This window comes from Miniopterus schreibersii (assembly GCF_964146895.1).
Source record: "Miniopterus schreibersii genome assembly, chromosome: 4".
NCBI lineage: Eukaryota > Metazoa > Chordata > Mammalia > Chiroptera > Miniopteridae > Miniopterus > Miniopterus schreibersii.
This window is the reverse complement of record NC_138105.1, coordinates 22,966,542-22,983,506: the sequence shown is the minus strand read 5'-3', so window position 1 is coordinate 22,983,506 and position 16,965 is coordinate 22,966,542. Positions and strand designations below refer to the sequence as shown.

Below are 16,965 nucleotides of genomic sequence, written 5' to 3'. Positions count from 1 at the left end.
TTAAACTTTAGTGATGGAGTTAGTCTTAGAGGGTTTATTGGGTGGTTTAGATTTTATCTTTATTTGTGATCCAAGTAGGATTCATCTTGTTAGTTTCTAATAGTTTCACTTTGTCACCATGCCTTAGGGTTACGCATATACTTTTATCACAGAAGATCAAGCTCGCTATGCTGGTGACATTATTAAAGCTCTTGAATTGTCGGGGACTGCAGTGCCTGCAGATCTAGAGAAACTTTGGAGTGATTTCAAAGATCAACAGAAAGCTGTGAGTTTTTTAACTCCCATTTTTATGCAAATCATTGTGTTCTAAACTTTGAATATTTAATACGGTACTTGTAAATCTTGAAAGGATTATTTTCATTTATCTCTTTAGAGGGGAAAAGAAGAGTGAAAATAAAATCCTTTTGCTTTAACTTAGTATTTTGAGTAGTTTACCTAAGGATCTTATTTTTCTCTCTCAGGCTAGATGAAATGTTTTTGTTAAATTGTGGTACTGCACCTTAAAAGATATTAAATTGCTGTAAATTCCTGAACATTAAAGTTTTTAACTATGAAATTAACTTTTTTTTTCTTCCTTGAAAGGAAGGGAAAATAATTAAAAAGAGTAGTGGGTTCTCTGGTAAGGGATTCAAGTTTGATGAAACAGAACAAGCTTTGGCTAATGAGAGGAAGAAGTTACAAAAAGCAGCTCTTGGTCTGCAAGATTCAGATGATGAGGATGCTGCAGTTGATGTAAGTATTGTTCTAAGTCTCATTCTTGCCCATTGAAACAGTTTTTCCTTTCATACTTGTTGAGATAGCTAATTACTGGAAACCTTGGATTGTACCCTTCCCAACCCTTTCTTATGTTGTACGTATATCCACATGTGCTTGTATTTATGTATTTTCATAAAAATGAGATCATACTGCTTTTTGCAATAACAGTCTTATGTTGAAATCCTTGCATTTTAGTACATTCACTGTAACATTCTTCTTTTTTTATCCTCACTGAGGATATGTTTTTATTAATTTTCAGAGAGAGAGGAAAAGAAAGGGAGAGAGAGAAACATTGATGGGTTGCCTCTTGCATGCACTGACTGGGGATTGAACTCGAAACCTAGGTGTGTGCCCTGACTGGGAATCAAACCCACAACCTTTTGGTGTACGGGTTGATGATCCAAGCAACTGAACTACCCAGCCAGGGCTCTCTCACATTATTCTTTTTTTTTTTTTTTTTTAAATCCTCAACAGGGTATTTTCTCCATTGATTTTTAGAGGGAGTGGAAGGGAGGGAGGAGGGAGGTGGAGAAAGAAACATTGATGTGAGAGAGAGGCATCGATTAGTTGCATCCTGCACAAGCCCCAACCAGGGCTGGGGGTCTAACCTGCAAATGAGGTACATGCCCTTGACTGGGAATCCAACCCAAGACCTGTCTGAGGGCTGATGCTCTAACCACTGAGCAAACTGGCCGGGGCATACATTATTCTTGATGGCTATATAATATTCTATTAGATGGCTATTGTACTGTTTAATGAGTCAAACCCGTATTTTGAATATATGGGTTGTTTCTGTATATTATTTGGAATATACTGTACTGTTATAAACTATAGTGCTCATCCTTGCACATTCATCAGATTCAGTCCTGAGGATGAGTATAAAAGGAATTGCTAATCCAATAAGTATCTCCAGTTTGGTCTTAAAGCATTGTCAGATTGTCCACCAACATCACTCACTGTAGTGGTTTGTCAGAGTGCCCAGCTCCCCATGTTTAGCAACATTGGTACTAATATTGTTCTTTTAAAATTTAATTGTTATAGAACGTCCTTATTAATAATAGTCAACATTGACTGAGTGCTACTAAGTGCCATGAACTATGCCAAGTGCTATACAGAGATTATTTTGTTTACTTCTTTGTAATAGCCATATGAAGTAGGTTCCCGTTTTATAATTGGAGTATTCAATTCCAAGAGTATTCCCATTTTATAATTGAGGATACTGAGGTGTAAACAAATAGTAACCTTTTCAAGTTTATATTAGCTATTATGGGAATGAGTTGGGGCCTCTATGCATTCTACTTTAAAGTCTATGTTCTTAGCTTATGGAATTATTTGTGACCCAGTGAGTGGAGATCATGAGGACTTAACAGGTTGAAGGTTTCACAGAGGATTCTTTGGAACCCTAACTCCCCAGGACCTTGAGCTTTAGAAGATGATTTTTTTAAATAGGTTTTTCAGACTGCTATGTTATGTTTCACTCATAAAGGGAATGAAGGGATATCTGAGAAAACGTTTTCATTATAAAAGAATTTTGGAAAATCTGCCTAGTATATACCACTAGTAGTGGCATTAAAATATCAAAGGATGTGATAAGTCCTTAATTAAAGAAACTTGTTTAGCCCTGGCTGGTTTTGCTCAGTGGTTAGAGTGTCCGCCCACGGACTGAAAGGTCCCAGGTTTGATTCCAGCCAAGGGCGCGCGTACCTCGGTTGCAGGCTCGATTCCCGGCATGTGCTGGAAGCAACCAATCCTCTCTCTCTCTGTCCCTCCCCCACCCCCCTCTCTGAAAAGCAATGGAAAAAATATTCTCAGGTGAGGATTTAAAAAAAAAAAAGCTTGTTTAACTTTGCTTAACCCAGAAATTCTCCAACATATTTGATCTCTGATCATTTAACGTTTTTTGATGTACCCTGTTAAACCTTAGCTTAGAACACAGTTATGGAAATGAGGAATTCATTCTGTTCTTGTCATTTGAGGAAATTGAGGCCCAGAAAACTATTTAGTCCACGACCACAGTGACTGTTAAGCACAGCCAGTACCAGAACTCAGGTCTCCTGTTAACCCCAGGCCACTTATTTATAGTTTATCAGACTGGCTTAAAATTCAGTTAAGTCAGTGTTTTAGTTATCTGTCATGGTGTAACAAATATATCCAGAAGTTAGTAGGTTAACACAATAAACATTTATTATCTCACAGTTCCTGAGGGTCTGGAAATCAGGAGCAGTTTATCCAGGTAGTTCTGGCTTAGGGTCTTAGGAGGTTGCAGTCAAGCTGTTGTCCCAGGCTGCAGTGGTGTGGACCATCTTCCAAGATGGCTCACTTTGATTGGCAGAATGCTTCCATTCTTTATGACTCTGCCTGTGTGTCCTCACAGTGTGGCAGAGGCCTTTTCTTGGAGCAGGTGATCCTAGAAAGAGCAAAGAGGAAGTGAAAGTAGTTTATTAGGTAGCTGTGGCAAACCTGAGAATTACACAGTTGCAGTAGGAATCTTCTGATTCTGGAGAGCGGAGTCTTTCAGCGTTGCTTTTGCTTTGATGGGAAAACCGACTTTCATTTCTTTCCTTTCTTAGCTCAAAGGAATAAAGCAGTAAAGCTATCTTTTCTGATTCTGTCACCCAGTTTTTAAAGCAAATCCAGTTGCATTTTAGGAGTCTGAAAGAATTTTGGGAGCCTTATATTAGGAACATGGTTGTACCATTCCCCCCGAGAATCATTGACTCTTTTTTTTAATTATCCACTGGCCTTTAGTTACTCCCTTCTTCCAGCCTGTTTCATTGCAGTATAATTTGGCTTTAAGGCTTGAGCACTGGTGCATCTTAGATGCATCATGTTGGCTGCTCTGTGTTCACAACACACTCCTTATTTGCTGAACTGGGATGTATCTTCTGGACCACTCAGGAGTCTGCATAAGTGCTTCATATAGCATTATATCTGTTTTCTATTTTTTTCACCATAGACTACTGATTTTTTAAAATGAAAAGTGTTGCCATTAACCAATAGCTGTATATTTTCCTGTTGATCTGTGTGGTTGAATTAATATAGGTAAAACTGATTCTAGACTTCTGGTAGAAATATTTTTTAGTTTCTATAGATATACCTAAGTTGGTATTTTTAATCCAATTTTTGCTAACCTTTCTATTTTGTTTTGTTTAGATTGATGAGCAAATTGAAAGCATGTTTAATTCAAAGAAGAGAGTGAAGGATATGGCTGCTCCTGGAACATCTAGTGTTCCTGCTCCAACTGCAGGAAATGCTGAGAAATTAGAAATTGCGAAGAGATTGGCTCTTAGAATCAATGCTCAGAAGAATTTGGGCATTGAGTCTCAGGTATTAAGTAATTTGTTCCTAGATTTAGTCAAAACTTTCTATAAGTTCTTTGATTTAAATGCTTTTTAGGAATTATGTCGGCACAAGTGAACAACAGGTCCACTAGACATTGAGTTAGTGAGAATTTAACATTCTGAATACAGAATTCTTTGATTAATGCATTTGGATGATTTCTCTAATGTGTGGTTAACTGAGGTCTTAATGCCAATTCTGGAAGGCCTAACTATTAAGCATGATAGCCATAGAGAATTTTATAAAGTACTATTCTGATTGATCTTACCAGAATCTTAAAGAAATAACACTCTTTTTCTCTCTTGATCTACTTTTATTGGGTGTATTTTGAGGCATACAAACAATTCCTTGGAAGTACAAACACCCAGTTAATTACATAACTGAAACTAACATGAGTTTAAACAGTAGAAAAATGTGTTAAATGTTTCACATGCTACCTTTGTTTAGAGTTTGGGGACCTGCATGCCCTCTGTCTAGTAGGCTATATAGGTTTAGGTCTGTAGCACCTAAGCTGGAATGACCAAGCCAGAGACTAGTGGACTGATTGAGTGAGGCAGCCACAACCAGGCTCTGGTCTCTGAATCTGTTTAGCCAGTGAGGTATCATGAAGTGTTTACTGTCCCCAAGCCTGTGCCACTTCTGAAAACAGGGATGCAGTATCTAAATTTTCCGGGATTTTTACTGCTAGTAACTCCTTATTAGAGAAATCAAATAGCTGTAACTTTTCACTGTTGTTGGAAAATGTTGACGTATGAGTCATATACTACCCACAGAAGAATTCTGTTCATATTAGGCATATAATAAAATTAAGTTCAAATAAAAAAACTAAAAGGTCTTGAGTAAGTCATGTACCATAATTGATTAAATATTGGATTGGACCATGGGGACCCTAGGAGGAACTCAGTGGTGGTAGTACACAAAGATTCTAATTCAGAGGAAATTCCTGGGAACCCCAAAACATGTAAACGATTTTAGAAATGTACTATGTTTAATATCAAGAGTTACCTAATTATCTATGACCTAGTAGAACTTTAAAAAGTTTTTATTATTTATTTCTACTGATGCAATATTTTGTACCTTTACTTTTTTTTTTTTTTTTTTTGATTTTAGAAAGAGGAAGGGAGGGAAAGAGAGAGAGAAGAAGAGAGAAAGAAACATCTATGTGAGAGAGGAACATCTATCTGTTGCCTCCTGCATGGGTCCCTACTGGGGATTGAACCTGCAACCTGGATATGTGCCCTTACTGGGAATCGAACCTGCCACCTTTTTGATGTATGGGACGACGCTCCAACAAACTGAGCCCCACTGGCCAGGGCTATGATCCAGTAGAACTTTTAATATAGAGTTGAATGTTCTTTAGTTTTCTCATCAAAGTAAGGGAGATATGTCAAACTATCAGTAAAAAATATATACTGCTAAATTATACCATATGGTAGGACTTTATACTAGAAAGATGCTTTTAGTTAGTGGCTTTCCAGAGAATAATTGGTGGGATCCCTGATCTTGTCTCTGCCCTCATTTGAGATTTGACTGTAGGTCTTCTTTAACTGCAGGATGTGATGCAACAGGCCACCAATGCAATTCTCAGAGGTGGCACCATTCTGGCTCCCACTGTGTCTGCAAAAACCATTGCAGAGCAACTTGCTGAAAAGATCAATGCCAAGCTCAATTATGTGCCTTTGGAGAAACAAGAAGAGGAGAGACAGGATGGTGGACAGAATGAATCTTTTAAGAGATATGAGGAAGAATTAGAGATCAATGACTTCCCACAGGCAAGTAACAGGCTTAAACATTTTATTGTGGAGTAGGAACTTTTGCTTCTCAGGAGTGAAAATCCCTTCTTTAAAATCCATGAACATTTAATTTTATTTATTTATTTTTACTTAAATTTTTTAAAATTACAGTTTACATTCAGGTGTACAGCATAGTGGTTAGAAAATCATAGACTTTACAAAGTGCCATGAACATTTTTTTTTAATATGTCTTTATTGATTTCAGAGAGAGGAGGAGAGAGAGAGAGAAACATTAACAATGAGAGAGTCACTGATCAGCTGCCTCTTGCATGCCTCATACTGGGTATTGAGCCCACAACCTAGGCACGTTCCTTGACTGGGAATCGAACTGCGATCTCCTGGATCATAGGTCAATGCTCAACCCCTAAGCCGCGCCTGCTGGGCGCCATGAACATTTTAATAGCTACTTTTTATCTAGATGGGGGAGACAACAATAGAAATTTCATTTTTATGAATATGTTCTAGGTATGTTGGGATTTAAATGAATTTATAATGAAGGTGTTAATTTTAATCTTAATATTGACCATAATATGATTTAGACAACCTGTTCTTTGTCAAATGCACTCAGCTTTTAAATCCTGTTATGAAGTGATTTCCCCTCACCCTTTCTTTTATAGACTGCTAGGTGGAAAGTTACATCTAAGGAAGCTCTGCAGAGAATCAGTGAGTATTCTGAAGCTGCAATTACAATCAGAGGAACATACTTCCCACCTGGCAAGGAACCCAAGGAAGGAGAGCGGAAAATTTACTTGGCAATTGAAAGTATGTACTGTTGGTTCTGTTTCAAGGTTGATGTAGATATAATAGAATGTGAAGTCAGTTCTAGAAAATAGGGAATACCTATAAAAAATGGTTTCTATGTTCTTTGAGGTCTTTATTTAGAAGTTCAGTATACATACAAAGGTGAATGATCTGTGTTTGGGACTCTCAGTTTTGACAATTCAGTCAAATTTGAAAATCACTTTGAAAGAAAAGGACTTTTCTTTTAAGGATTAATCTGTTTATACTTCTGTTGCATAGAACATTCTGGTCCAAGTTTAGGTTAGAAAGTAAATCAACTATATTAATAGTCTATTTAATGAATGTTTAAGCAAATACTGCCTCTGAAATTATGCCCGTAAAAGTTCATGCAGACCTTTAAAAAAATAACAAAAGGACAATTAATACCATAACTCAAAGGATGTAAGTAATGCATTAACTGAGAGTGATCTGGTTTGCTTTTTAACATTATTTCATGCATTAATGTGTGAATTCAAGATAGTTTTCATTTTCATTTTGATTTATTTTCCTAATGTGTTATTCTGCTGCATGGTAGGACAATCTGCCTCCCTTTATTTTTATTTAGTCTGAATGTCTTTGTCACAGACTTTTATAGTGGAGCAGCCAGGTCCATTTCATTTCTAATGAACTAAATATTTGTTGAATACTATTTTTGGAGCTGTGGGGAAGTTTACTTCACGTGCTGTGTAAGCCCAGAGTCTGCATACCTAGTGCTTAAAGGGCTTAAATGGCTGCAAAGGAGCTGCTTCCACATCTTGTATAAACTCAGACACCAGTCTCTTTGATTCACACATATCATTTCTAACAAGGAGGCCTTTCCTAATCCCACTTTACACTCCGTTGTAGCTCTTTACCTACTTTGTTTTTCTTCATAGTACTCATCACATGGAATTTATAGTATATTTTTACTTGTGTGTCTCTTAGAATGCATTGACTTTGACTGTAGTGACTGTTATCTTCTGTATTCCCAGTGCCTGGCACATGGGTAGACACTTGATAAGTTTTCTGAATAATGCATCTGATTAAGCTCTATTGGTACTTTTCTTCAGGACACAAAATATTTGACAGGCATGTTCATTTGATCTCTCTAAAGCAGCACTGTCCAATAGAATTCACTGTGATAGCTATGGAGCGGTTGAAATATGGCCATTATGACTGAGAAATTTTAAATGTTTAATTTTTTTTAAAAAAATGTTTTTATTGACTTTTAGAGAGAGAGGAAGGGTGAGGGAGAGGGAGAGAGAGAAATACTGATTTGAGAGAGAAACATTGATTAGCTGCCTCCTGCCCGCACTCTGACTGGGGGTTGAACCTGCAACCTGGGCATGTGCACTGACAGGGAATCGAACTGGTGAACTTTTGGTGCATGGGGTGATGCTTATCCAACTGAGCCACACTGGCCAAGACATAAATGATATTTAATTTTTATTAAGTTTAAGTAGCCACATGGCTGGTGGCTTCTTTATTGGATAGCTCAGCTCTAAAGTTTGTGGTTAGGAAGATCAGTGGAAGGTTGTTTAGATCCATTGAAAGTTTATTGTTAAAAAGATTTTAGTGAAATAAATATTAACTAAAATGACTTAATTATATGTTAGGAATTATTTTTAGGGTTTGATTCTTTCCTGGCCAAAATAAAGAGAATTTCACAGAAAGTAAATTAGTACTGTGCCTAGTCACTTTGCTTTTAATTGGTGACCTCACGTTGATTTTATGTGGCTGCTTAGTATAAAGACTACAACAAGAGAAATACATGTGCAGTGTGCATCCCATTTACCTCTAAATAGAAACTGTTTCCTGACCAAAAATGGTCTGACGGGGTCAGAGTAAGTTAAACACTGAAAAGTTCTGTTACCAAGATTCAGCTGTTTGTTTTGTTTTGCTTTGTTTTTTAATAAGTCCTTGCCTGGTTGCTGTAAACTTTTGATTAGTTTCCAGAGTTCTGATAAAGTTTACTTTAATAGTTTCTGCAAGTTTATTTGCTGCTTTTGTGGAGGAACAGGCTTTTGGAGTTCCTTGCTCTGCCATTTTCAACAATGTCACTCTTATTATTGGACTTATTAAAATTAATAGTGATAAATTGTGGCAAAGGCAAAACTCAAATGCAGCCTTTATATTTTCCATGTTATTGCCATTTTACCATTACTGTATGATAAGGTTCATACATGTTCTTAATGGTATACAAAGGAAGTGGGTTGAGAACTAGGCATATTTCATTTTTTTGTTTGCGATTGTGACTCTCAAGTCACATTTTTAAATGACACCCTTTTATGTATCCTGAAAGACTTGGTCTGCCAGTGACTCAGTGTGTTTCTAAATCACGTGACACCGTTTTTTTATTGTGTAGTAATATGGGGGTTGCTGGCACCCAGATCTTCAAGGAGAAAATTACACTAATATTTTTCTGCATTTTGAACTGGACAGGTCACCCTTACTGCTTTGTTCATTAGGCCACCATGCAGGATGGAGACACAATGTTACCCATTGGAATCTGATGATAAAACCTTTGGTATACATGGAGTTAGCCTTTAGCCTCAGCTTGAATATCATGAGTATTATTTAAGCAAAACCAATATTGTAAATACCTGCCTTATAAAGAGGTAAATCAGAGACATGACTGCTCTGAAAAAGGATCCTCTGTGTAATTTATTAATTTAAAAGTAGTTATGCTTGTTTTATATAGTACAGTGAATGTATCAAAGTTCAGTTTAAGTATAACTTTATCAGAACACACCTTCTATATTACCAAGTGAACTGAAAAACCCACAGCTTTTGCTGACTTTTCCATCCACCTGCATTGGTTCTGGTCACTTCTCTTCACTGTCAACTTGTGCTCAGGAAATAATGTGTAATATAATCTAAGCACCACAACCCCCAGTGAAAAGGTAACCTTTCCAAAAATGAATCTTGAAAATTCTAGAGACATAGGTGCTGAATAAAAGCTGGAAATTGGTAATTAAAATGTATAAATTTTTAAAATTTTTATAGATGATTAGATTTTAAAGGGTCTTTTAGTTTTTAAACTCCAACCAAATCAACTGAACACTAATAGGATGAAAACAGGTGTTGGAAGGAGCCTAGTGTCATCTGTTTCTAGTTCTGTAATTGGAGGGACCCCACTGCCTGGCTCCTTGGAGGCTCTGAAGGCTCAGCAGCTCCAGGCCTCCCACCAGGCAGCGGGAAGGAGAACAGGAAGGACTTACATGCCTAGCCACCCTGTATAATTTATAGCCTGTTTTGCGACCCTCTTTTTACTAGTAGAGAATCCCTTAAAAGCAGCCAGAGTTGTTTTAGGACCAATGAAAGGAAATGCCTCTTTTTCATGGCAGCTTATAAACATATGTAACCTATTACCTAAAGAAGCTATGTAAGTCAGAAATTTAAACTGGTCCAAATGGTCAGGCTTTAACTAAAATAGGAAAGTTACTCTTCCATTTGGGTTTAGGTGAGAGTCGTTTTCCTTTTAAAAATAGCACAGAATATCAACAAGCTTCATGCCAACTCCTGCCATATAGCATATTTTCCTCCTGAATTTCAGTTTGGTTGTAATTTTCAGTTTGGCTTGGGTCTTGATTCTACCCTTGTTCATTCTCATCTTTCTCTCTTCCCTTCCAGCATCCACAGTTTTAAAATCTCATGGTCGGTAGCTGGTGGAGCTCTAGGACTTAGATATGTTGCTGTGACTTCACAGCCATACTCATGGCCCTTTCCTTCCTGTTAAGCTGTTTCTTCTCCCTCTGCCTCCTCTTTTTCCTCCCCCTCTGCCTCCTCTTCTTCCCCATTCTCCCCTTCACTCTTCCTTTCTTCTCTTTGGGGTCAAAAAGCTTATTCACATGTAATAAGGGGGCAATTTTCCCATATCTTGTGAATTATTTTCCTCATTTGGTTTTCTTACATAGAATGATAAAAATGTAGTTCTCTACATTGCAACCCCAGTCTTCCTGTTATTCTTGGACATGTCACTCCTAGAACTTAATCTCTGGTCTACTTCTTTGGTGCAGCTGTTTTCCTCTTACTGTCCCCTGACTTCTGATCTCTCCACATATCCCCTTGATGACTCTCTAATCTTCCTTTCTCCTGACCCTCTGGTTCGTATTTCCATTGGCATTACTGACATTTCTAACTGATGCCTCTTGAGCACCTCAACTACAGTAATCTCAGAATTGAATTTCACCCACCATCACTGCTGATAACACCTGTTCTTGGATTCAGTATCTTTTTTTTTTTTTTTAATATATCTTTATTGATTTCAGAGAGAGGAAGGGAGAGGGAGAGAGAGAGATAGAAACATCAATGATGAGAGAGCCACTGATCGGCTGCAGCCTGCAACCCGGGCATGTGCCCTGACAGGGAATCGAACCCTGATTGCCTGGATCCTAGGTCGACTCTCAACTGCTGAGCCATGCCTGGCTGGGCCAGTATCTTCTTTATTACTTCTTATTTTACTTGCTGCTCAACTCTTTTTAGCATCTTACTTTGTACCTTTGGTTTCTGTTTAATATTTTTTTTGATTTTCAGAGAAAGGAAGGGAAAGGGGGAGAGAGATAGAAACATCAATAATGAGATAGATTCATCAATTGGCTGCCTCCTGCACGCCCCCTTTTGGGTACTGAGCCCACAACCTGGACATGTGCCCTGGCTGAGAATTGATCCTTGACATCCAGGTTCATGGGTTGATGCCCAACCACTGAGCCACACCACCTAGGCTGTATACCTCTTTTTTACTATTCACATAGTCAGAAAAAACATTTTATCCTAAAAATGTGCTTTTTACCTAAAACATTCTACCTAAAGAATGTGCTTTCATGGTGGTATGAACACAATCCTGTGAGAGCACTGAAGAAAAAACACTTAACTGCCTGGAAGTCAGGGAAAGCTGCTTAGAAGAAGTGATATATTCTTTTTTTTGAGAGAGAGAGAGAGAGATCAATGTGAGAGAGAAACATCAATCACTTGCCTCCTGCATAAGCCCCATTGGGGGATCGAACCTGCAACTCGGGTATGTGCCCTGACCAGGAATAGAATCTGCCATCTTTTGGTGTATGGGACCATGCTCCAACCAACTAAGCCATACCGGCCAGGACGTAGAAGTGATAGTTAATAGTTATTCTGGTAGACTACTTCCTAGCTACTTACCCTGTTGTAATAGCTTTACAAGTTTGTTTTTCTAGTGGCCTGTAGGATTATAAAGAGCATGGAGTTCCTCGTATAATGAGTCTCTCACAGTATATCATACGTGATAGGTACTTAATGTTTCTTGAATTAATAACTGTGTGAATGAATGTCTCCACCCTGCCCCAGCCACTTGGCTACCTTGTTATGTTCTTTCCTACTCTTTTTTCCAACCACGATATACTTCTTTTACTCTTCAGTATTTAAGCCTACCTTTCTTTTCTTTTTTAATATGTTTTTATTGATTTTAAAGAGAGGGGAAAGGAGAGGAAGGGAAAGAGAGAAAAATCAATGTGAAAGAGAAACATCGATCCGTTGCCTCCTGTACACAGCCTGACCTGGGACCAAACCCACAACCTGGACATGTGCCCTGACCGGAAATTGAATTGGCAACCTTTTGGTACACAGTACAACCTTCAACCAGCTGAGCCACACAGGCCAGGGCAGCATGCCTTTATTAATCTGTACCATTGCAAATGTGATTTCCTTTGAAAAGTACTCTCCACGTCATCTCTTCTCCTTCAACTTGGTCAAGCCTCCATTCATCTTTAAGACTTTGCTCAGATGATACCTTTCTGAACATTTGTTGACTTGAAAGAACATAATAAATGTCCAATAAATATTTGTTGAATAACTGAACCAAGGAAGTTCTATTTCCCTTTAATTTTTTCTTATTCTCTTTTGGATAAACTGCTAATCATCTTTTCTTTGTTCTCTTTAATCAACATACCAAGAACTCTTGACACTTCACGTAATGTGACCTCATTGCTTACGTTGAAACTCTCTAAGTGTTGAGAACAATAGACAGCCATTACATAATGTGGATGATGTTTCACCAGGTATTGAAAGGCTATCTTGGCAGGTAGCACAATGTTCCTGAAAGTCACCTACAGTATTCCTGGTGGCTCTCCACGACAGTGTAATTCTAGTAATACAAATAATGTTTTCCACTTGCTCACCAGGTGCCAATGAACTGGCCGTGCAGAAAGCAAAGGCAGAAATCACCAGGCTCATAAAAGAAGAACTGATTCGGCTGGTGAGTGAAAACCTCAAGGACTGACTGACTTGTTTTAATAAATGTTTTATTAGACTATAATATAAATACAAAAAGTACACAAATCACAAACATGTAGCTCGATGAATTTTGACAAGGTAACAAGCACACTGATGTGATCACTATCCAGAGCAAGAAATACAGAACATTTACCAGCTTCCCAGACTCTCTCTCATGCCCCTTGTCATGATTTGTCTCCCCCAAATGTAACAATATTCTGACTTTTCACATCATAGATGTTTAGTTTCGCCTATTTTTTAAATCCATGTAAAGTGGAATCAAATGCTCTGTACTCTTTGTATCTCATTTCTTTCACTCCACATTACTTTGAGGAAATCAGTCCTCATTGCATGAAGCAGTAGTAATTCTTTTTCATGGCTATATAGTATTGTGTGACTATACCAGTTTATATACAGTGGATCTTGGGGTTATTTTAATTTTTGGTTTTTATGAATAATGCTTCTATAAACATTTTATTCCATGTCTTTGATACATATTAGTGTGCTTTTTTCCTTGGGTATAAACCTTGAAGTAGAAGTGCTAATTATAGGGTATGTGTGTAGTTTAGCTTTAAATTGGTATTACTGAATACTTCCCCAAAGTGGTTATACCAGTTTACGCCCCCTCCAGTATTGTATGAAAATTCTAGTTTCTCTGCATTTTTGCCAGCATAGGTGTTGCCAGTGTTTTTAAACTCAGGTAAGGACTTAATTTAATTTTGGAATAGCGCCTTTTATAGACCACCATTCCAAAGGAGGCACATATTATCCCATGTCTTTACTATTAGTTGAAGCTTGTTAACTCTTCCTACAATTTGTACGTTGGGATGAGGGCCCTGTGAAAGGAAACTTCATCCTTTCTCTAAGAATGTGTTTTTGAGGGCTTTTTTTTAAAAAAAAAATCTTATTGATTTCAGAGAGTAAGGGAGAGGGAGAAGGAGAGAGAGAGAAACATTAATGATGAGAGAGTCATTGATCAGCTGCCTCCTGCATGCCCCCCACTGGGGATCCCCTGACTGGGAATCGAACCGCGATCACCTGGATCCTAGGTTGATGCCCAACCGCTGAGCCATGCTGGCTGGGTGAGGGCTTTTCTAAAATTCCACTTCCAGAACATCCTTTTGGGGGAAGATAAAAGGTTTAACGGATGCAAGGTACACAAAACAGGAGGGAAGAAAAATAACATCCTTTGAATCAAGTACTTAAGACTTTCCCCAGGGAGGGATAGGAAAAACCTTGATGTCACTACCATTAAGTTGGTTCAAAATGGCCATCAAGGAGTAGATGAGAGAACACAGAGAAATGATGAGTTATTGGGTAGTTCTTTCTTTCTCCATATAATATTAACATTTTTTATTTTAAATATGATAGTTTTATAACTTTGTGAAGGGAATTTCGTTAATACGTTTCTTTTAGTTTTTGTTTATTTTTGCTTTTTCTTACCATGTATCTCCTATTTTCTTTTATAGCAAAATTCATACCAACCAACAAATAAAGGAAGATACAAAGTCTTATAAAACATCTGGAAAGAACTTTTTACCTGTGCTGGTCGTGATACATGTGGCAATTGTGTGCAGTTTACAATGTATTGTAAATTAAGATTTTTTAAATTCTGCCTTGCTGATTTTTTAAATACAAGAACCCAGTATTTGCTAAAGAAATCTTCTTGCAGTAAGTACCCCTAGAATTATCAAACTATAGTTAAGACAGGCCTGTGCCTGTTTTCAGAGTATGATGTCCTTTAATGTAAAGCTTAAAAATGTCAACATTTTAAATACATGGATAGTATTCCAGAAGTTTAAAAAAAAAGGAAATATTTGGACTTTCTATTGAAGTTAATAAAGTACACAAGTTGCTCAGGGGCTATTCACCTTATCCTCTTGTAATGAAATTGTGATCATCTCTTCGGAAAAGGTAAAATTCTGTCTACTTTTGTGTCTCCCTTGAGCTTAAATCTTAACTTAACTCAGTGGAACTATGAACTGGATTTAAGAATGTTATAGAATTTTTACAAAATGGGTTCAGAATTTTTGTTTCAATTTTTATCATCATAAATGGGCAATAGTTGGATTACTTTTTGGTTTTGTAAAATTAAAGATTTGTAGTATAAGAGTCGTTTGCATTTCTTTACACTGCAAAGAATTTTAGTATTTACTACTTTTAGGTTCCCCTCACAACCTCTGGCTCTACACCTAGCTACTAACTTTTCTAATCTTCATTTTAAAGAAGTGATTTGTAGCCTGTAAATATTAATATGATTCCTTTTCCCCCTGAAAGTATTTGCATATACATCTGTACATATAAATACCCTACTAATTTTAATCTGGTTTTCTTCAGGATTATTGTGTAGGTTGTGAATTTTCTTTAAAATTTTGAAACATAATGATATCCATGTTTTAAACTTAGCCATAAGCATCTCAGTGAAATTTAGTTCACAAGGAATCATAACTTACATTTTTGAGCCCTCAGATATATTTCCTATTTTAATTAAAATTGTCATAATTGAATTGCCCTTTTTTTTTTTCATGCTCATGGTATGTTAGAACTTCATATTATTGTCATTTCTTGAAAAAAATTTTTTTCAGGAATTAAATAGACATTTCTTAAATTAAGAAACAGTTCCTTTGAATATTCTTGCTTAGAGTTTTTAGAAAAGAATGAAAGCATACTATAACTGTTAAAAAAAATCATTTTAATAGTAATTAAGTGGTTAAAGTGACAGGGAGTATTGATCGTTGTTTCTGCAATGTAGTATTGTTACTGAAAAACTACGATATAACTGGGAAATATTCTTAGATGCCTCACATATCCACTGTTGGAGGAAAACAGACAAAACATATGTAACAGCAGAACCAAATAAACGATTTACTCTAAAATTCCAGGCATTGTGGGTTCCTTTCCCCCCCACAATTTATTTATTTGCGTATTTTTATTACTTAGTGGTAGTTTGTTTTCTTTGATAGAATATGTGGCAGTCCCACATTGGTGACAATTGGTGCTCCTTTAGCCTGCTGGATCACTTTGAGATTCACTGTTTTACATCATTTTAGCATTACTACCTTTACATTTGTATATCTAGTTGTAATAAACCACTGATAGTATTTTGTTCTAAAATGAAACACATTTCTTTTACTACATTTTTTAGTGTCACATCGACTCTTTGATTTTTAAAATTTGAATGATGTATAGACTAATTTGTTTTTTAATGCAATATCAACATTTGCTCATGTTTTCTAAATTCCTTATAAAATAAAGTTGCTACAGTCTGCATTTTCCTAAAATTTGCTGAAATGTTTTCCACTGTTTATCTGAACTTGTTTACATTGGTGGTCATGTGAGCAAAGTATTGCGCTCTGTATTTATTTTAAAATTCTGGCAATTTACTACTCAGAATATACAATTCTATTCAAAAGTATGTTACTGAAGAAGCCTCTTAGTCTTTGATGGCATTTGTATTTGGCATAAGAGAGACAGGCTGTGGGAAATAATAGGTTCATGTGCCAGTTGGTGTTTTACCACATTGACACTCTTAGAATGGAAATTGAAGTATAGAATTAAATGATAATGCTGAGTTCTCTCCAGCTCCTTTAAAACACTTTATTATTTGATGTATTTCATGTCTTATTAGCCTTGTTGGTGTACATTGGTCTTCAGCTGGTAGTCACAGTGCACCTGCGATCCTTCTTTTGAAGCAGGCATGGAATGAGGTGTGTGTTTGTTTCTTTGCGCAGAATCAGCTCTTGAATACCTGGGATTTACAAATCCCATGAAGCCAGCAGTGGGGTCCTCTTCTAAGTAATAAATTAGCATCTTAAGAATCACAAGCTAGAAATCCAAGCCCCAAATCTGTTACTTGGTTATTTGTGAGCTCTTTTCCCTATGCTGCCTTGCATTGTTTTATGAAACCATCATCTAAAGTTCTTTAGTGACAGATAACATATATATTTTTAAACATATCTTTATTGATTTCAGAGAGAGGAAGGGAGAGGGAGAGAGAGAGTTGAAACATCAATGATGAGAGAGTCATTGATCGGCTGCCTCCTGCACACCCCCGACTGGGGATCGAGCCCGCGAC

At 37.0% G+C, this 16,965-nt stretch overlaps 1 protein-coding gene across 2 annotated transcripts in view; it reads left to right on the top strand.

Moving 5' to 3' along the window:
• Positions 1 to 16,837, top strand: part of DDX46 (DEAD-box helicase 46) — a 49,718-nt gene extending 32,881 nt beyond the window's left edge. Inside the window, exons 17-23 of one of the 2 annotated variants that reach the window (XR_013998796.1) lie at positions 128 to 265; positions 583 to 732; positions 3,910 to 4,090; positions 5,649 to 5,867; positions 6,506 to 6,650; positions 12,800 to 12,873; positions 14,360 to 16,175. Coding sequence is in view for 1 of the 2 variants with exons in the window: in XM_081137184.1 (XP_080993310.1) it covers positions 128 to 265; positions 583 to 732; positions 3,910 to 4,083; positions 5,649 to 5,867; positions 6,506 to 6,650; positions 12,800 to 12,873; positions 14,360 to 14,407 (948 nt within the window). In the remaining variant the exon portion in view is untranslated. Of the gene's footprint in view, positions 1 to 127; positions 266 to 582; positions 733 to 3,909; positions 4,091 to 5,648; positions 5,868 to 6,505; positions 6,651 to 12,799; positions 12,874 to 14,359 lie in introns of both variants that reach the window. The other variant, XM_081137184.1, reaches the window with a different exon arrangement.
• The last annotated feature ends 128 nt before the right edge of the window (positions 16,838 to 16,965 follow it).